Genomic DNA, 21318 nt, shown 5'->3' with positions numbered 1-21318 from the left:
GGCAGCTGGGTGCGCGGGAGGGCGATAGGCGGGGGCGGCCACCTTCTCATGGGCCATTTTGGCCGTTATTCATCCACACAACCCCCCCCCCCAAAAGTATAAGCAAAATAAGGAAGAACAAAAACAGAGACAACAACAACAAAAAAAAACAAAAAGAGAGAGGGGACAAGGGGGAAAAAAAGAGACAGAAAGAGAGAGAGAGAGACAGAAAAGACGGGATAGAAAGCTAGCGCCCGTTATCATAACGGGCTTAAAAATACTAGTTGGTATATAAACACCTATACACCAAGTCTCTTATCTGGAGTTGGTGTGTGCTATCTCCCTTACCATCATTTGACCTTTTTGACCAGCTGTCATGTGTTTCCATCTGCTCTACTCATAGGCGGAACTGGGGGGGGGGCAGGCAGGGCATGTGTCCTAGGCGCCACTGAGGTGGGGGCACCATGCCAGTTCCTGCCACCCCCACCCCATTGCCCACCTGCCCAGCCCCAGGGCCCCTCAGCCACTTGCCTCCAGCTCCGGCCTGGGATCGGCGATGAGGCCTAGATCGGAGCAGCCTGCAAACTGCAGAGCTCTTCTCTCCCCGCCTCTCAGCTGATTGGCAGGTGGGCGGGGCTTCCAGAGAGGCCTCCAAGTAGGCCTCCCTGAAGCCTGAACTCAGCAGGCCCGAAGGGAGGCAGGAAGGAGGCTGGCAGAGCTCCCTGCAGCAGACCAGACCATCCAGCACAGCTTTTGCAAGGTAGGCTGTGAATTCCTTTTTGTGGTTACCCCCATATATAGGGATCTGCTTGCCATAGGACGCAGCGTGGCCAAGGCGGTGGTGGAGCCGCGCCGCCGAAGCCAGGCGGGGGGAGGAGGCGACGGGGTAAGCCGGCCGAGCCGGCGGCAGAGCCGCCGCCGAGGCCTGGTGCCGCCGCCACAGCCAGGCGGCTGAGAGTCCTTGGGGCCCTTGCCCGTCCGGGGAGACCGGCCGGGAATGTGAGGCGGGGGCGGACCGGACCGGCAGCGGCGCCCCCAGAGTCTGCCCGGCCGCCGCCACCGCCCACTCTCCCGCCCTCCCAGCTGCCCAAATACTCCTTCCCCGCTCCCCCCCGCAAATGATTAAGGGCCAAAACGGCCCAGAAGAATGCCTCCGCGGCCACCGCCATGGCCGCCAACCGCCCTCCCAGCTGGCCGAGACTTCCTTACCCAAAGCAGCCCGCGACAGTCGGGCGATCAAAAATCCATTTTTTGCGAAGAAGAGAGGAGCTCCCGAACAGAGCTCCTCTCTGTGCTAAGCCTCTTCCCAAAGTGGTGGTTTGGGCACAAAGGACGCCTATTGCGTCCTTTGCGTCCATAGCAGCAGTTTGGGCATTGGCTTAGCACAGAGAGGAGCTCTGTTCGGGAGCTCCTCTCTTCTTCGCAAAAAATGGATTTTTGATCGCCCGACTGTCGCGGGCTGCTTTGGGTAAGGCAGTCTCGGTCAGCTGGGAGGGCGTGGGGGGGGGAGGCCAGAGGAAGTGGGGCGGGGGGGGGGGAAACTCTGAAAACACTAGTTCATTTATAAATGCACTTATGTTCAAGTTGTATGGCAACCCAGAAGGTCTGAGTGAGAACTGTGAAGCATGTGTTGTGCTTTTATTTTGTTTTGTTTTTCTTGTTTGTGAACTGCTCCCCAATAACTTGCAGGGACTTCAGGGTCAATCTGGCCAACATGTGAATGCAGCACCTCCATTCCAGAGGAGAAGATGTGTGTTAAAGGGCTTTAAAAGCCTCGTGTGCAAAACCTCCTGGAATCAAACTTGACTGAATTTGCTCAGAATTCTGAGAAAACAAACATAGGCTCACCCTGCATGGTTGAAAGTCTCCTTTGCTAATCTGCAGTGAGGGGGCCATTTTAATAATTAGCGTTGCTAGTGTGTTCTAGGCATTAAAAGTAGCACAAATATATAGTACTGAATGTATATCACTATATACTGTGAAGTGTGCATATATGTATTCAGTGAAATGTATTTCCAGGCAGCATACTTATTTTGAAATATCAGACTTAAATCCTTGGGGGCCTGGGATGTGTGGAGGCCCTGGACTTTGTGGGGCTGGGGGCCCATTTTAAAATCTCATCTTGGCCCATTCCAACCTTGCTATGCCCCTGGCGGCCACTACACATGGGTTTCTGCACAACACCTGCACAGAAGAAACTTCCATGTAGAAAATGTGTCTCTTGTAAGTTGACCCTGAATTTTCCATCCATGACTGGGATATCTGAGAGTTAGAGTCAATAATAAAAGAACAGCACACTGCTTGTGACAGGAAGGGGCAAATTACAATGATTTCTTAGTCTGGCAGGGGCTGGTTTTGGCCCTGGCAGAACTTGGCTGTCTGCTCCTGTTGCAAATTCCTCTGTCTAGTGTGGCAAACTAATGTATCCTCCTCCCTCTTAGAGTTAAAGTAAACACTGGTGTGGTGAATGCACACATACCCCATCATGAGCCAACAGTCATCACAAGACAAAGGCTGGCAGGAATCATTCACTGGTTTATAGACCGACCCACCACCACCACCACCTTCTTCTTCCCCTATTTTGCTAGTGGCTATTTGGGCAGGTGATCCTCTAGGACAAAGTCATGTTTTTTTTTTAAAGAATGAGATGAGACAGAGAAAATGACACTTGGAATCCTCACATAACTCCTGACTGTTGTTCTAAGTCTTTTACAGAGATGGCTCATGTTTTCAGGTTTTGATAAACAACCATGTCTAGATGGTACAGTGTTCCTTTTAACAGGGATTTCCAGATATTGTTGACTACAAGTCCCATCATTCCTGTCTGGACAGGGGCGCAATTTCAGTGCTTGCCCTAGGCACTATTTTCCCTAGTTATGTCTCTGGCTCTACTCCTGGTTCTACTCTTTCCCCTTCTGGTTTATCTGAAACGTTTGCATCCTCACCCCTTAGGAGATTTTGCTTGCTGAACCAGATAACACCCAGTTCCTGTTGGCAACCCACCAGGCATCATTTTAAAAGCTGCTCTGCAACCTTTTTGATTTTAATCACCAGCAGTCTGTTTCCATCTTGGTTCAAATGGAGCCCATCCCTTTTGTACAGGCCTTTCTTGCTCCAAAATGTATCCCAGTGCCTAAAAAATCTGAACCCATCCTCCTGGCACCACCGTCTCATCCACACATTGAGACCTCTCAACTCCACCTGTCTTGCTGACCCTGCATGTAGAACAGGTAGGACTTCAATATGCTACGTAGCAGCTTAAATTTGGCTTCCAGGACCTCCTGACTGCATTTCCCAACACCGTTGATGCCGACATGCACCATGACAGCTGACTTTTTCCCAGCACTGCCTAATAGTCTTTGTAGATGCTGCGTGACATCCGCAGCCTTTGCACCAGGCAGGCAAGTCACCATGCGGTCTAGATGCAGGTCACAAATCCATCTCTTTATGCCCCTAATTATTGAGTAACCCACCACTAAGAGACCCTCAACCCCTGGAGGAGTATCTTCTGTGTGAGATGATATTGGTACATCATCCAAGGAAGGGGTCCCTTCTAAGAGAGCATTTCCCTCTTCCTCAGACTGATGCCCTTTTCCGTTGAGACCTTCATTCTCCATTACAGCAGAAGAGCTATCAGCCAGGGAGCGGGATTCCTCTATCATGTCCCTGAGGGTCTCACCCACATACCTCTTTGTCTCCCTGAACTTCTACAGGTCAGCCACCTTGACTTTGAGGGAACAAACCTGTTTCCTGAGAGCCAGGAGCTCTTTGCACTGAGTGCACACCCATGACTTCTGCCCCTCAGGAAGACAGTCATACATGCAACACTCCATGCAATACACTGGGAAGCATCCCCTCCCCTGCTGGAATTCTACCTTCATAACTCATTTTATTAGTTATTTAGAATATGTAGAGCTTGTTTACTTGAAAGCTAGGTATTAGCTGCAGTTAGCTAATTAAAGGTTTAAGCAATGTCCTCCAATAAAATTACAAAGTGGGATAGTACTCACCTTCTCCTCGTGCTGTCTTCTTTGTGATAAACGCTTGTGTGCCTCCCTGCATACTTCCCTGCTAAACTCCACACAAAATTCCTTTGATATCTGTTTGTAAACTCCTGTTTGCAAATTTATGGGTTGCAAAGCTCTCCTAGTCTGACCCTTCTTTTCTCAAGAACTGCTTTAAAAATGAGCTACCTCAGGAATGTTCCCCCTCCCACAATCTGGTTGACTCACCTGTAGCTAATGCCCCACCCACTGTCTCTCTAGGCACAACTGCCCTGTCAAAAACAAACCTCTAGCCAGCCAGAAATCAAACCCTGGAAAGGACTAGCCATAACAAACTTAATTTGTCATTTCTCCCTTGTTTTATTGTTTGTTTGTTTTTATTTGCTTGCCTGCTTTCTGTCTTCTTTAGGAAAGAAAAAGATTTGCTGCCTCTCCTAGCTTGAGCCTTGTCTTCTCAAGAGCTGCTTTCAAACTGAGCCACTTCAGGAATGTAGCTCCTCCCACAAACTGTGTGACTCACCTGCAGCTAATCCACCACCTTCGCCCTGCTGTTCATGGGTATGACAAGCCTCCAGACTAATATCTGATGGATCCTATTGTGTTAAACACATGTTCAATCAGTGTACAGAGCACACGTATGGATCTGTGCACATGTACAGTTATCCACATACTATGTTCACCACACATACAGTACTATGCTTCCTATCTGTACCCTGCATTTGAGGGAGCCTGAACTTAGATTGGCTTTAAATGAACATACAGCCATTCACACAAAAACATGTGCATGTGTACAGACATCTCTACACACACAATGTTATGTCTGAATAGAGCTTAGGTCATTTCAGTAGGCATCATTATAATTGATGCATACCTGAAGGTAGGGGGTAGAGAGGGGGAGAGGGAAAGATAATGAATTTACCAGTTACTGGGAAAATGAATTGTACTATGAGTGAGGGTGAAACCGTAATAACCCCATTGACCAGAGGTCTCTCAAAGGGGAAAGTTTGGTTAAATATGATGAGGTGGTTTTGAAGTAACCAGAAGTCATCACAGAGCACAATTTGGTTTCACTCCATTATGGGCCTGACACTCAAAATGGAGTGTCTGCACTTGCAGGTTGATGCTTTCTCAAAGTGTGTCAGCAGCCCAGTCCTGGAATGCATTTCTGTAATGACAAAAGATACTCGTCCAATGTATTTGTTTTATTTTAAGTGAATAGTCATATGGCAGTTAAGTGATGTACAATCAATAGCATGTATGTTATCTGATATGGTAAACAGGAATTAGTAACCTGATAGTATAGATGAAGATGGAAGTTTAATGCACATCTTGGCTTAATGTACTTGGTTGATTAAGCGTGTTATGTCCTAGAGGCAGTATCCATGGGGAGAATAAGAATGTAGCTCCTTCTCCACTGTGTCTAAAACTGCCATCCTTTCCAGTTTTCTCTGCCTGGTTGGAGGGGGAGCCTTCAAAATTCTCAACATGAAGAGACACAGGGGTCAAACTACGCATTTAGGAGACAACCTTAAATCAGGAAATAAACAGGAAGTGCCTCTTTTGTCACAAAGCAGACATGATATCCTCACTGGTTTTTCAGGTTGAGGCAGCAGCCAGGCAGTCTTTTTATCAGCTTCAGGTGATACATCAGCTATGCTCATTTCTGGAGGTGAATAACCTTAAAACAGTGGTACACATGCTGGTAAGCTTCAGACCTGACTACTGTAATACACTCTATATAGAGCTCCCTTTGCTCATAGTCCAGAAACTACAATTGGTACAGAATGTGGCAGCCAGACTGGTGTCCAGGATAACCTGAATAGACCATATAACATTAATCTTAAAAGAACTGCACCGGCTGCCAATATGTTTCCGAGTGAAATACAAAGTGCTGGTTATTACCTATAAAGCCCTTAACGGCTTAGGTCCAAGCTATTTAAGAGAGACCCTCATTCGTCATGAACCCTCCTGCCTATTAAAATCATCTGGGGAACTCCGGATATGGCTTGGCTACCACCACCTCATTTGGTGTTTTCTGGGGACCGGGTCTTCTCTGTGGCTGCCCCGGGGCTCTGGAATGCACTCCCTGTCAAAATCAGAGCTTCTCCATCTCTGGCTGTTTTTAAAAGAACCCTTGGCATGAGCTTTCCCAGGCTTTTAATTAATTGTTTTTAAATGGTCTGTTTTATATCATGAAATTGTTTTAATCTTATTGTTTTATACTTGGTGTATTTTAATGTATGTACACTGTCTAGGGAAGCATATGTCAGATGATATATAAATATGATAGATAGATTAGATAGATAAGGTAGGCAAGCTGGATTGGGACCACAAAGTATATTTTGGGAGATTAACATAAGAACATAAGAACAGCCCTGCTGGATCAGGCTCAAGGCCCATCTAGTCCAGCATCCTGTTTCGCACAATGGCCCACCAGATGCCGCTGGAAGCCACAGGCAGGAGATGAGGGCGTGCCCTCTCTCCTGCCATTGCTCCCCTGCAACTGGTACTCAGAGGCACACCCTTGAGGCTGGAGGTGGCCCACAGCCCTCTGACTAGTAGCCATTGATAGACCTCTCCTCCATGAAGTCATCCAAACCCCTCTTAAAGCCATCCAGGTTGTTGGCTGTCACCACATCCTGTGGCAGAGAGTTCCACAAGTGGATCACGCTTTGTGTGAAAAAGTACTTCCGTTTGTTTGTCCTAGACCTCCTGGCAATCAATTTCATGGAGTGACCCCTGGTTCTAGTGTTGTGTGAGAGGGAAAAGAATCTCTCTCGCTCCACTTTCTCCACGCCATGCATGATTTTATAGACCTCTATCATGTCTCCCCGCAGTCGTCTTTTTTCTAAACTAAAAAGCCCCAGGTGTTGTCTTGCCTCGTAAGAAAGGTGCTCTAGGCCCCTGATCATCTTGGTTGCCCTCTTCTGTACCTTCTCCAGTTCAACAATGTCCTTTTTAAGATGTGGTGACCAGAATTGTATGCAGTACTCCAAGTGTGGTCGCACCATAGTTTTGTATAAAGGCATTATAATGTTAGCCGTTTTATTTTCAATCCCCTTCCTAATGATCTCTAGCATGGAATTTGCCTTTTTCACAGCTGCCGCACATTGAATAGACACTTTCAACGAGCTGTCCACCACAACCCCAAGATCCCTTTCCTGGTCCGTCACCGACAGCTCAGATCCCATCAGCATATACTTGAAGTTGGGGTTTTTCGTCCCAATGTGCATCACTTTACACTTGCTAACATTGAACCGCATTTGCCATTTTGTCGCCCACTCCCCCAGTTTGGAGAGATCCTTTTGGAGCTGCTCACAATCCGTTTTGGATTTCACTACCCGGAAGAGTTTGGTATCATCTTCAAATTTGGCCACATCGCTGCTTACCCCTGCTTCTAGATCATATATGAATAAATTAAAAAGCACCGGTCCCAGTACAGATCCCTGGGGGACCCCACTTCTTACTTCCCTCCATTGTGAAAACTCTCCATTTATACCTACCCTCTGTTTTCTGTCTTTCAACCAGTTAGCAATCCACACATGTACTTGTCCCTTTATTCCATGACAGCTAAGTTTCCTCAGGAGTCTTTGATGAGGAACTTTGTCAAACGCTTTTTGGAAGTCCAGGTAGACTATGTCAACTGGATCACCTTTATCCACATACTTGTTGACACTCTCAAAGTAGTCCAAAAGGTTGGTGAGGCAAGATTTACCTTTGCGGAAGCCATGCTGGCTCACTCCCAGCAGGGCCTGTTCTTCTAGGTGCTTTACAATTTTATCCTTGAGGTTGCTTTCCATCAATTTGCCTGGAACGGACGTTAGGCTAACCGGCCTGTAATTTCCCGGATTGCCCCTGGATCCCTTTTTGAAAATCGGTGTTACATTTGCTACTCTCCAGTCCTCTGGTACAGAGCCCAATTTCAGGGATAAGTTAAATATTTTAGCAAGGAGGTCGGCAATTTCACATTTGAGTTCTTTGAGGACTCTTGGATGGATGCCATCCGGCCCTGGTGATTTGTTAGCTTTCAGTTTTTCCAGACAGTTTAGAACATCATCCCTTGTCACTTCTATGTGACTCAGCTCTCTAGCCTCCATCCCTAAAAAGCCTGGTTCAGGAGCAGGTATATGCTCAGTATCCTCTGCCGTGAAGACAGATGCAAAGAACTCATTCAGTTTCTCTGCAACCTCCATATCCTCCTTAATAATCCCTTTCACTCCCTCATTGTCTAATGGCCCAACCGCCTCTCTGGCAGGTTTCCTGCTTCTGATGTACTTAAAGAAGTTTTTGTTATTCCCCTTGATACTTTTGGCTAAATGTTCCTCAAACTCTCTTTTTGCTTCCCTTATTGTCACCTTGCATTTCTTTTGCCAGAGTTTGTGTTCCTTTCTGTTCTTTTCGTTTGGACAGGCCTTCCAATTTCGGAAGGAAGTCTTCTTCCCTTTTATGGCTTCCTTGATGGTACCCGTTAGCCATGCTGGCATCCTCCTGGACTTAGTGGTACCTTTCCTCCTTTTGGGTATACAATCTAATTGGGCTTCTAGTATTGTGGTTTTGAGTAAATGCCATGCACTCTGGAGCGAAGTGACTCTCCTGATTTTCTCCCTCAGCTTTCTTTTCACCATACTCCTCATTTTGGAGAAGTTTCCACATGAGGACAGCCCTGCTGGATCAGGCCCAAGGCCCATCTAGTCCAGCATCCTGTTTCACAAAGTGGCCCACCAGGTGCCGCTGGGAAACCAACAGGTAGGGGTAGAGGGCATGCCTTTCCTCCTGCTTTTACTCTCCTACAACTGGTATTCATAAGCATACTGAAGTGGCCTATAGCCCTCAGACTAGTAGCCATTGATAGACCTCTCCCCCATGAAGTTATCCAAAGCTGTCTTTAAGAGAGGGGCCATCCCCTTGCTTTAAGCCATCCAGGTTTTTGGTTGTCACCACATCTTGTGGCAGAGAGTTCCACAAGTTGATTATGCATTGTGTGAAAAAGTACTTCCTTTTGTTGGTCCTAAATTTCTTGGCAATCAATTTCATGGGATGACCCCTGGTTCTAGTGTTATGCAAGAGGGAGGAAAATTTCTATCCACTTTCTCCACACCATACATGATTTTATAGACCTCTATCATGTCTCTCTGGAGTGTCTTTTTTCTAAACTAAAAAGCCCCAGGTGTTGGAGCTTTGCCTCATAAGAAAGGTGCTCTAGGCCCCGGACCATCTTGATTTCCCTCTTCTGCACCTTTTCCAGTTCTACAATGTCCTCCTTGTGCCTTTTCCCTGTCAAAGGTTGCTCCCCTGAAGCACCTATTTTCCTCAAAGTGGCTATAGCCATTTCAGAAGCAAAGGGCCACAGGTGGATGGATTTTCTGTGGGAAAATAGCACAAGTGACAAGTTAACTCCCTGCAACCCCAGTCTGGATTTCCAGAAGAGGCTCTGGTGATCTGCCAAATAATTGAGCAGCAACTCAATAAAGACCCTCCTGTCTGTCTATCTATCTATCTATCTATCTATCTATCTATCTATCTATCTATCTAATTTTGATATGTCTGATATGTACATCTGCCTGATATGTACATCTCTAGGCAGTACACAAATTTTAATATTAAAATCATAGATTAAAATAAAACACAATAAAAACAATATAAAATTAAAATTATTAAAATTGATTCTAATTAAAAGCTTGCAAGAACAGGAGAGTCTTGGGGGTCTTCCTGAAAACCATCAGAGAAGGAGATGGTTTGGATATTGCAGCTATTTAGAGAAAACATATGGAGACCCTTGTATGACTAAACACTAAACATTTATTGGTTAAATACACTTAGATAGGAAAGACCTATATCTAATCTAAAGGACTACATAGCGGATAGGTAAGGAGAGAGAGAGAGAGATGTTTCCATCTGCTCTCTAGGAGGAAAGGAAGGATTGTGACTCAGCACAGGAAGTGCTGCAGAGTCAGTTCAGGGGCCATAGAGTAGGGACAGATAGGGAGACCCTGACTCACTGTCTCTACTCCCAATGCCCCTAGTGGTCATTAGGACAGTTGGTGCATAAGGTCGATGCACTGGAAGTTAATCACCAACATCCAGAAGATCATAAAAGGCATTGGAGTTGATGAAAAAGGAGGCACTCTCTTAAATAGCCTGGACCCAGGCTTTATAGGTAATAACCAGCACTTTGTATTTCACCTGGAAAACATATTGGCAGCCAGTGCAGTTCTTTTAAAACCGTGTTATATAGTCCCTTTGTGTTGTCCCAGAGACCAATCTGGCTGCTGCATTCTGTACCAATTGTAGTTTCCAGACTACATGTAAAGCACATTACACTAGTCAGGTCTGGAGGTTACCAGCATATGTACTACTGTTTTAAGGTCATTCATCTCTAGAAATGGATGTAGCTGACATATCAGCCAAAGCTGATAAAAAATGCTACTGGCCACTGCCTCAGCCTGAGAAACCTGGGAGAGCTTTGGGTCCAGAAGTACTCCCAAGCTATGTACCTGATCTTTCAGAGGGAATGTAACCCCATTCAGAACAGGCAGATCTAAACCATCTCTCAGGTCCTGACCCCCCACAGTCAGTACCTCCATCTTATTTGGATTCAACTTCAGTTTGTTATCCCTCATCCAGCCCATTACCGCCTCCAGGCAGGAATTTAGGGAAGATATGCCATTTCCTGATTATGTCGACATGGAGAAGTAAATCTGGGTGTCATCAGCATATTAATAATAGCCTGCACCAAACCTCCTGATGATCTCTCCCAGCAGTTTCATGTAGATGTTAAAGAGCATTGGAGACAGGAGGCTTGTGGGACTCCATACTTCAGTTCTCACTTTGCAGAGCAACAGTCTCCAAGCTACACCATCTGGTATCTACCAGAGAGGTAGGAGTGGAACCACAGTGCCATCTAACCCCAGCTCCCTCAGGCATTCCAGAAGGATACCATGGTCTATGGTATTGAAAGCCACAGAGAGATCCAAAACGATCCACAGAGTCACGCTCTCTCTGACAATAGGCAGTTGGAGATCATCCATCAGGCCAACCAAGGCAGTCTCAACCCCATATCCCACACAAAAGCCAGTTTGAAATAGGTCTAGATCATCTGCATCATCCAAAACAGCCTGGAGCTGATAAGCCACCACCCGCTCAATCACCTTGCCCAAACATGGAAGGTTAGAAACAGGTCTGTAATTAGCTAACTCCGAGGGATCCAATGCAGATTACTTCAAAAATGGTCTGATAATAGCCTCCTTAAGACAAGGAGGCATCTTGCCCTCCCTCAGAGAAGCATTTATAATGTTTACCAGACCCTCTCTGATAATATGATTATCAGATGAATTAAGCCAAGTTGGGCAAGGGTCAAGAGAACAGGTTGTAGGACGCACAGTCCGAAGCAGTTTGTCCACTTCCTCAGGAGTCACAAACTGAAAATGATCCAATCTAATCCCATAAGAGGAGTTGCTGGACACCTCCACAGTAGACGCTGCAGTAACACTGGAATCCAGCTCAGCCCGAATGCGAGAGATTTTATCTGCAAGAAGTCATTTAAAATGTCACAGAGCAAAAGACTAAATTGAGTGTGTGACCAGCATCATGGGTCAGTCTAGAGACCAATTGGGATAGGCCCACAGTCGTCATAGCCGCTATGAACTCTTGAACTGCTCCCAACAACCCGGTCCCAGAATGAATATTGAAGTCCCCCACCACCAGCAATTTGCTTTAAAGACAGCCCCGTGGTATTCAGATGAACTACAGGAGCTGAAGCAGCAAGGTAGACATAACCATACCAAAGAAAGGAGACTTAACAGATTGCGCAAACCATCAGCCTTAACATGCGAGCAAAATAATGCTCTGGATAATCCAACGCAGATTAGAACCCTACATGGAAAAGGAAATGACGGATGTTCAAGGTGGTTTCAAAAAAAGGCCGAGGAACAAGAGACATCATTGCTGATGGATGCTGGATAATTGAGAAAGCCAAAGAATACCCCCCAAAAGTCAATATGTGCTTTATTGACTACAGAAAAGCCTTTGATTGTGTCGACCATGTCAAATTGTGGAATGTCTTTAGGAAAATAGGCGTCCCAGAACATCTCATTGTTCTCATGAGAAACCTATACACAGAACAGGAAGCCACAGCCCAGATGGAACATGGTGAAACAGACTGGTTCCAGATTGGCAAAGGCTGTATATTTTCTCCGTATTTATTCAATTTATATGCTGAAGATATACTGAGATAAGCTGGACAGGGGCGGAGCCACCATTGGGCAAAAGGGTTCAAAGAACCCAGGCCGCCAATGGGAAAAGGCCACTGAGCCCCACCCCGTGGCTTGGGCGCCATAGGAGCCCAGAGCAAACTCCCCCCTCCCACACCCAGGCAAACTCTTCGCCAATTATTTTAGGCAGCTCCAACTGCCTGATAAAATGTTTTCCCCTTCCTCTCCCTCTCTGGAGGGAGAGAAAGGCGAAAACGTCCTATCAGGCAGCCGACGCTGCCTGAAACGACAAGCTGAGAGCTCGTTTGGGCTCTCGGCAGCCCAGGCCACACACCCTTTGCACGTGACAAGGGGGTGTGGCCTGGGCTGCCGAGAGCCCGAACAAGCTCTCCCCTCGTCATTTCAGGCAGTGTCGGCTGCCTGATAGGACGTTTCCTCTTTCTCTCCCTCCAGAGTACGTCACACGCACAGGCGTATTGGAGGGGGCTGCCGAGCGGGGCTTGATGCAGGCCGCCGCTTGGCTGGCTCCGCGCCTGAACCTGGATTGGAAGAAGATGAGTGTGGTTTTAAAGTTGAAGGAAGAAACATTAATGACTTCTGCTTCACTAATGACACCGCTCTGATAACTGAGAATGCAGATGATCTAGTAATGAAAGTCAAGGAACACAGTGAAAAAATGTAAAAGAATGTAAATGTAAAGAAGACTAAACTAATGACAACGCGCACAGCAACCAGTCTCAGAATTGATAATTAAGACATTGAAGTGGTGGATAGCTTCTGCCTTTTAGGATCGACCATCAACAGTAACGGATCCAGAAGTCAAGAAATATGCCACAGACTAGCACTTGGTAGGGTTGCAATGAAGACCTTGGAAAGGATATTTAGATGCCGTAGCATGTCTGTACCTACAAAGATTAGAATCGTTCGAATAATGTTTGTTCCCATGACACTCTATGGATGCAAAAGCTGCACTTTGAAGAAGCAAGATAGAAAAAGTATTGACACTTTTGAACTTTGGTGCTGGAGAAGACTTTTGAGGATACCATGGACAGCCAAGAAACCAAACAAATGGATCATAGAACAAATCAATCCAGAATTTTCACTCGAGGCACAAATGACCAGGCTCAAACTATCATACTTCGGACACATTATGCGAAGACCCAGCTCCCTTGAGAAGTCCATAATGCTGGGCAGGGGCGTAACAAGGCTGGAGTGGGCCCAGAGACAAAATTTTAAAATGGGCCCCTCGCTGATGCACACACACACACACACACTTCACATGTGACTTGCCTCTGGAGGGCCCCTCGAGGCATGGGGGCCCCCAGGCAGCCGCCTCCCCTTCCCTAATAATAGTTACACCCCTGATGCTGGGAAAAGTTGAAGGAAAGAGAAGAAGAGGACGACCAGCAGCAAGATGGATGGACTCGGTTACGACAATGATGAATGCATCACTAAGAGTCCTTAAAAGCCAAGCTGAAGACAGATCATCCTGGAGAGAATCTATCTATGTGGTCATTAAGAGTGGACAGCAACTTGATGGCACTTAATCAATCAATCAATCACAGCAGCAATTTAGGAAGATGCTGAAAGGCGTAATTTCACACTGTGCTGGAGGAGACAATGGTAAACCCCTCCTGTATTTTACCAAAGAAAACCTCATGGTTCTGTGGTCGCCAGGATGGCACAACGTTACTTTACTAACTACTTTTAAAAGTTGGTTTTTATTCTTCTTGTTATTGTTTTAGATTTTATTTTTTTTTAAATTTCTATGGTTTTCTAGATTATGTTTTTAATGTTGGTAAGAGGCTTCCAGATCCGTGTCAGCTGAGCAGCATATAAATATTGGACGGCAAATGGGGGCGGCGGGGCGGGGCGGGGCGGGGGTGCGTTGATGCACAGTCTTCCCATCTGCGAGCGCCCGCCAAGCTTCTCCTCGCATCTATACATACAGCACCAGCACGGGCGCATACGGCTGGTAGTCTCGCGAGACATCCTGGCACTCCACGGGTCCGAGTTGTCCTCTTTCTTCCCCCTCCCTCTCTCAGCGCGTCACGGCGGCGCGGTGCTTGTGCCTCTCTCACTCGCTACCGCTGGGTGGAAGGAGGGGAGGAGCGAGCCAGATCCAGCCGAGGAGAGTCCGGGTGAGTCCCCTCTTTTCCCCCACCCTGCCGCGTCACGGCAGCGCGGGAGGGAAAGAGAGGGGTGCTGCGCTGCCTCTGGGTGGGAGGAGGGGAAGAGCAGCCCAGAACCCCCTTCCCCAAAAACGTTTCCTCTCGCCCAGACTCGGTTCCAGGTCGCCTCTAGCCATCAGGCGAGGGTGACGGGCAAGGCTGGGGTTGCTGCAAGAGCAGCAGCAGCAGCTCCACACTGGTGGCGTGAGATTTTGTGCAGGGCACCATCTCCCTCTTGTCCTGGCTGCGAAGTTCCTGGAGAAATGCTCATGGCAGGCTCGGAAAGAGTCCCCACTAGTGGACGTTGCTGTAGTCCAGCAAAACGCGGGTGTTGAAACCTCTGAAGCTGCATTGTGCTGGTGGTGGTGGTGGTGGGAGAGAGATCTTGTTTTTCATCTTTAATGCGGAAAGCCGCGGGACCAGCGTTAAATCCCTGTATCCTCTAGTAATCTCCAGAGCAAACGGTCTTGTCTTTCAACTTTAGGCAGATGCAGGGTGGCTCCTCGTGGGGTCTCACGCCCGGCTTTGCTGCCCCTGCCAAATGCTCCTCTTGGGGCTTATCTGGTCATACAGTAGTTTATCTTAGCTGCAAAACGGGGCTTAAGGCTTTGAGGAGGTCGTTTCCTTGCACTTTCGAAAGGAATGTACTGTATTGACGTTTTGGGCAACAGGGTACTGCTGATCCAGGGTAGTCACAGTGTTTTTCTTCTATCTGAAGCTGGAATCTGGTGTGTGGAATGAAATTGGGCATCCTGAACAATTCGTTCCCATTCTGTCTAAATACCATTCACATCTCTTCCTGCATTTCACTCTTTGCTATTCCAGACTTTAGCTATATTAATATTTTAAAAACATCAAAGATAAATAAAGCTATGCATAATAAACTAGTCTTTCAAATAAACCAGCAGAAGTTAAATAGCTTGGACAGTTTTTTATTTTTATTAGCCTGCTTGTCCACAAATGCCTGTTACCTACTTATGAACATCAGTGTTGCTGAGGATTTGCTGATTAGATCAAGGACCTGTTTATGATAGCATTCTGTTTCCAACAGCAACCATCCATTTGTCTCTGAAGCTTACAAGCAGTACATGAAGCCAATGGCCTTGTTCTCTTATATGACTCCCAGGATCAAGAGTATACTGCCCATGAGCATGGAAGTATCATATAGTGGTTATGGCTAATAGCCACTGATAGACATACCAGCATATATCTTGGTATGTCCTATTAAGGGTTATTAGCTGTTATGGTCATATGTGTGGTGTATCAATGGCATGAAAGAGAATCAACCCTCTTCCTCATTTTACAAAAACTGCCTTACATAGGAGTGGTTTTGCTTGTCATAGATGACCAGGTAAGAAGCTGGTTTACAAACCTGTGAAAAACATGCAGGGGTTCTCAAACTTGGGTCCCCAGGTGATGCTGGACTTCAACTAATATCATCCCTAACCAAAATGGCCAAGGGCTGGCGATGATGGGAGCTGTAGACCAACAATATCTGGGGACATAAGTTTGAGAACCCGTGCATTATGCATGATTTATTCTGTGTTTGTAAGTTGGGTTTCTTTGTAGCAGAATTAGAGTGTAAGTGTGAAAGAGCAAGCCTTTTAAAGAAAAGGGGTGTATCACAGATGTCTCTTCTGCGTGTGCACAAGTGCACACACCTCACTGAAAAGTGACCTGCTAGACTGCCCTTCCATGTCTCACTTGTTTTTCTTTTTCAGGTGCTTTGGGAGCTGATCTTGGGAGATGTACATGATGATTTGAAGCACCATGCTTGTTGCTGCCTATGTCGCTTTTGCTTTACTCCTGGTGATATGCATCGGCTTGGAGTTTTCTGCCTGCCGCTCCAAACTCACTGGCAGGTCTTGCTCCAACCCAGCCTTCTTGCGGTTCCAGCTGGACTATTACCAGGTCTACTTCTTGGCTCTGGCAGCTGACTGGTTGCAAGGACCCTATCTTTACAAACTGTACCAACACTATCACTTTTTGGAGGCCCAAATCACCATCATTTATGTCTGCGGTTTTGCCTCCAGCGTGCTGTTTGGGCTGGTCTCCACTTCCTTGGTTGACCGCTTGGGCCGTAAGAAATCTTGCATTCTCTTCTCCTTGACTTACTCTATTTGTTGCTTCACAAAGCTCTCCTGGGATTATTTTGTGCTGATTGTTGGGAGGATATTAGGTGGATTGTCCACTGCCTTGCTGTTCTCTGCCTTTGAAGCGTGGTATGTGCATGAACATGTGGAGCGTCACGACTTTCCAGCAGAGTGGATTCCTGCCACCTTCTCCAAGGCAGCCTTCTGGAACAGCATCATTGCTATTGGAGCTGGGGTGGTAGCCAATGTCTTTGCTGAATGGTTGGGTTTGGGCCCAGTGGCTCCCTTCATGGTATCCATTCCTCTTCTCATGCTGGTTGGTGTCTTAGCTATAAAGAACTGGGATGAGAACTATGGCAAGAAGCGGGTGCTATCCAGAAATTGCATAGATGGTTTGAAGTGCCTCCTCTCTGACCGCCGGGTCATGCTTCTGGGCACCATTCAGGCTTTGTTTGAAAGTGTCATCTACATCTTCATCTTCCTCTGGACTCCTGTCCTGGATCCTTACAACCCACCACTGGGCATTGTCTTCTCCAGCTTCATGGCAGCCAGTATGGTGGGATCATCACTCTACCGCATTGCCACTTCCAAGAAATATCACCTTCAGCCTATGCATATCCTTTCCCTTTCAGTCCTGATGGTTTTCTTCTCCCTCTTCATGCTGACTTTCTCTACCAACCCAGGGCAGGAAAACCCCTCAGAATCCTTCTTGGCCTTCCTGCTCATTGAGCTCTCTTGTGGGCTCTACTTCCCTTCTATGGGTTTTCTCCGGCAGAAGGTGATCCCAGAGAAGGACCAGGCAGGTGTGATGCACTGGTTCCGTGTCCCTCTGAACCTTCTAGCCTGCCTCGGCCTTCTCATCCTCCATGACAGTGACTACAAGACAGGCACCCGGAATATGTTCACCATCTGCTCTGTCATGATGCTGATGGCTCTCCTGGCTGTCGTAAGCCTCTTCACTGTGGTCCGAAACAATGCAGAGCTCAGGATGCCCAGTGCGTCAGGACAAACTGAGGGCACTTCTTCTGAGCTCTGATCTAGTGCATTGCAAAGCCTTTCTGAGGGAGGTGTCAAGGCTACTTCACAGTTGCCTGCAACACATCATAGTGCTGGCACTGTATATAAGGGAGGACTCATTGAAGAAAACGCTGAGCCTCTGGTGAGTCCTATGTGGCTTTTCTATGTGGGAGAAACTTTTCTCTGCCCTTTCCAATAATGTTGGTCCATATCAAACAACTTGATTAAATTTTTGGCAAACATAGCTTTCTTCTCTATACCTTTTCTTCTTCTTGATTTCTATAAGCAAAACTGGGGGCTGTTTTCTACCACTGCATCCTGTAGTGGTTGAGAAGAAGATAGATGGTGGCAGGTAATGGATTAAAAGGACACAGTCACCTTTTAGAAAGTAAGCAATGGGGTTGATGGACATTATTCATTATCAGTATTGAACCTGGTCACTATACCAGCCAAATTCCATATTGCCTGCCCTATGCTTTTTTTTAACCAAAAAATTTTAATAAATTAAAAAAATATGAAACTTCTATCCTGTCTCTTTTCATTTGGGGGGTGTATGGCCAGGTCTGCACAAACTTTGTTAGCTGAAATTTTTAATTCGTAGGTGTCAAATTCCTATGTTCCTGGGTTATTAGGTGTGAGGATTTTTGCAGTCTGTGGTGGGGTATTTATTCCTTTTGCAATTACTCTGGGCATTGGTTGTATTACATGGCAGTGAATCTAAGAATGCTTCTTCTGATTCTCAGCTATTGATTAAAAAAAAAAAGTTATATCTACAGAGAAGAGTAAATAATTCAGTGTCTGCCCAGTTCTGGATTGTAAGCGGCACTGAAGATTTCTAAAAACAATCTGACTTTAAAATATGTTTAATAAATATGTAAATAAAGGCTCCGAGAGTGGGATGCTTAGTGACCTATAGGAGCAATGTTACTTGTTTATCGTTCTAGTGTATATGTGCAGTCTCTTGCATATAAATAATCCTGCCTCTTGCGAGCAGTGCCCATAAGAATCTACGAACCCTGCTGGATTAAACCAATGATCCATCTGATCCAACATTCTGTTTCCATCTGTCCAATCAGCTACTTCTAGTAAGCTCACCAACAGGGCAGGAAGATGATCTCCACCTATTGTTTTTGCCCATCATTGTGTACTTGGACTTTATGGCATCTGAACTCAAAGATTCCATTTAGCTATTGTGTCTAGTAATAGGTATTTGTGGGGGCAATAAAATGGCTGCAAACAGCACCTTTCCGAACTTTTGTTCATTGGTTTGCCCTTCATTCATCAGTTCTTGAAATCTGGTTAATTACAAAATTACCAAAATGCCCATGCTAAACTTGCTGCTTAGAGCTACAGCAGAGAAGAAGTTACAGCAGCCAAGAACTGCTTTCATATCTGCAGCCTAAAGGAGGAGGAGAAGCTTCACCCCTGGCAACTCAATTTCTACTAGGTTATTTTTGAGGACCATTTCCCTCCTCATGCAGCTGCCTAAACACCTTGGATGGGGAGTGGGGGAGACTGCCTCATCCCACACCCTTTGCTCCTGCAGAGAAGAAGAGATGGCAGCTCAGCGCCACTCTTGTATCTGTGCCCCAGCAGAGGAGAAACTCTGCCGTGCTTCTTAATGGCCATTTCCTGAAGCCTGCTGCAGTTTTGAGCAGCAGCAGCTATAGCCAGAAACCTGATCATTTGTTTTTCTTGTATATAAACCTGGACCTGAAAGGCAGTGCACAAACAACTTTCTGTGTACAGGACAAATTGTCTGATTGTATGATGAACAGAATTTTCAGGTTTTATAATGACAGCTGAAAAAACATTCACCTTCACTGTACAGCTGGTCCAACAACTAATGGAAGATAATTATAATGTGTCTTATCTCCTAACACAGTGTAATCACATCTGTCTTTTAATACAGCTGTCATCAGTAGGGTTATAACATGTAATCAATTAAAAAGATAGTTCCAATTAACTGAGCAGCTGCTTAGAAAATTATTTAACAGAAGTAGCTATAATAATTAGACCCTAGGCACCATCTTAAAAGGTATTCTCACACACCATTTTAGAAAACTTTGTCTGCTGTGACATGTGCATGTGCCATCTGAAATCAAAACCAGTATAGTTTTTTCTTTCAGAATAATTATGTATTTATATACAAATGAGTGCAGATTATCAACATTCTTTTAATGGACAGGTGGCCTTACTAGCTTGTGATGAGCCTGTTTCTCTTACTAACTTGCTGTTAGAGGGTGCTACCATTTGGGCTGAAGTGATGAGCCCTGGAGTTCCCCTGCTTTTTTTGTGCCTGCTATTAATGGTAAGATGGAAGCTCACCCATGCATGACCCATAGAAAAGCAGGAAACACTTGAGATGAAAAGGGATACTGTATATTGTTAACACCTTTTATTTTGTTTGTTTGTTTGTTTGTTTTATTCATTTATTTATTTATCAAATTTATATACTGCCCAAACTTTGGGCGGTTAACATAAAACAATTAAAAACACATATAAAAACTTAAAACAATTCAACAATTTAAAATCAACCACAAAATTAAAACCGACAAATGTTAAAAAGCCGAAAAAGTTTGGGTGAAGAGATGGGTTTTCAGATGTTTTTTTAAAATTGCCAGAGATGGGGAGGATCGTATCTTAGTAGGGAGCACATTCCACAATCTCGGGGCAGTAACCGAGAAGCCCCGTCTGTGTAGCCCTCAGATGAGTTGGCGGTAACTTGAGATGGACCTCCTCAAGTTACCTCAATGGGTGGTGGAGCTCATATCCTGCCCTTCCTTCAAAGGGGTTTAGGATAGTACTTGTTTATACCGTCTATCCATTGTATCCTCAAAACAACCCTGTGAGGCAGATAAAGCTGAGTGCGACTGACCCAAAGTCACCCTGTGAGAGCTGCTTCATGGCTGAATGGGTATTTGAACCATATCTCTTCAGTCCTAGTCTGACATTAACCACTATGCCACATTGTTTCTCAAGACATGTTCTAGCCAACAATTTGTCCATCCCCACAGATCCAAGTCCAATCTCCACTTTCCCAATGTAAGGCCTGCCAGCAATCAATACATTCTGGATCTCTCTCTTCTTTATATGTTTTCTCACTGTCTCAGTGTAGTTTTTGAAACCTACACAGTTGTTGCTTCAGATGACTAATTTCAAATTAACCAATTATTTTCTAGTTAGGAGACACATTTTAAAAAGCCTGATCCCCTCCTCTCCACCTTCCTGTTAGTAAAAAGATATAGTGGCTTCCTTCCTCAGCTTTTGCAGAAATAGTTCTTTGTCAGGAAGCCTGAAGCTAAAGGGTGGGCGTTGATTGTGAGAGATCTGACATGTATTGCATTGTTATGGTGTGAGAATTTCTGACACATTAGAATATTATGGAAACGAGTGTGTACGTGTGCTGTTGCCACATGCTAACTCTTCCAATAGCATAATGCCTCCTGCAGTTATGGCAGAGTGCTGAGCAAACTCTTAAGCCTATCCCAGTCTGTGCAGAATCCATTAGGCCTCGATCCTGTTGCAGTTCCATTACAGCAATTTGCAGGACTGCAACAGTCTGTGACAGCACTCCACATCCTAAATGTATTCTACCTGTTGGGCCACCCAGCACCACCCCTATGTTCAGCCCACTGCAAAGATTCGTGGATAGGACGACCTTACAAACAAATCCACAAAAGTTGCTGGTTCTACAAGCACACCTATAGCTCTTACTGGTTTATGGCATATTGATGTTCTGGAATGGAGGAGAAGGGAGAACAAAAACAACTCTCTTAAATTACAGATATTTTTTCCCCAGCTTGCAGGAGACAATACTTACCAGACATGGCAAGATAACTTG

General features: G+C 45.7%; 1 protein-coding gene across 3 annotated transcripts; it reads left to right on the top strand.

Moving 5' to 3' along the window:
- The first annotated feature begins 607 nt into the window (after positions 1-607).
- On the top strand, positions 608-17998 carry MFSD5 (major facilitator superfamily domain containing 5). Of its 3 annotated transcripts, XM_053297407.1 has the most exons (3): positions 608-739; positions 4393-4541; positions 16086-17998. In XM_053297407.1, exon 3 carries the CDS (start codon positions 16135-16137, stop codon positions 17491-17493), a length of 1359 nt encoding a protein of 452 aa, XP_053153382.1. In that variant the 5' UTR covers positions 608-739; positions 4393-4541; positions 16086-16134; the 3' UTR covers positions 17494-17998. The 3 variants fall into 3 exon arrangements, with proteins under 3 accessions (XP_053153382.1, XP_053153383.1, XP_053153381.1); XM_053297408.1 differs by lacking the exon at positions 4393-4541 and having other exon boundaries at positions 700-739; XM_053297406.1 differs by lacking the exons at positions 608-739; positions 4393-4541 and adding an exon at positions 14144-14334.
- Positions 17999-21318: the final 3320 nt, after the last annotated feature.

This window comes from Hemicordylus capensis, chromosome 2 (assembly GCF_027244095.1).
Source record: "Hemicordylus capensis ecotype Gifberg chromosome 2, rHemCap1.1.pri, whole genome shotgun sequence".
Classification (NCBI taxonomy): Eukaryota; Metazoa; Chordata; class Lepidosauria; order Squamata; family Cordylidae; genus Hemicordylus; species Hemicordylus capensis.
The sequence above is the reverse complement of the archived record's forward strand: the minus strand, read 5'-3'. Positions and strand labels throughout refer to the sequence as shown.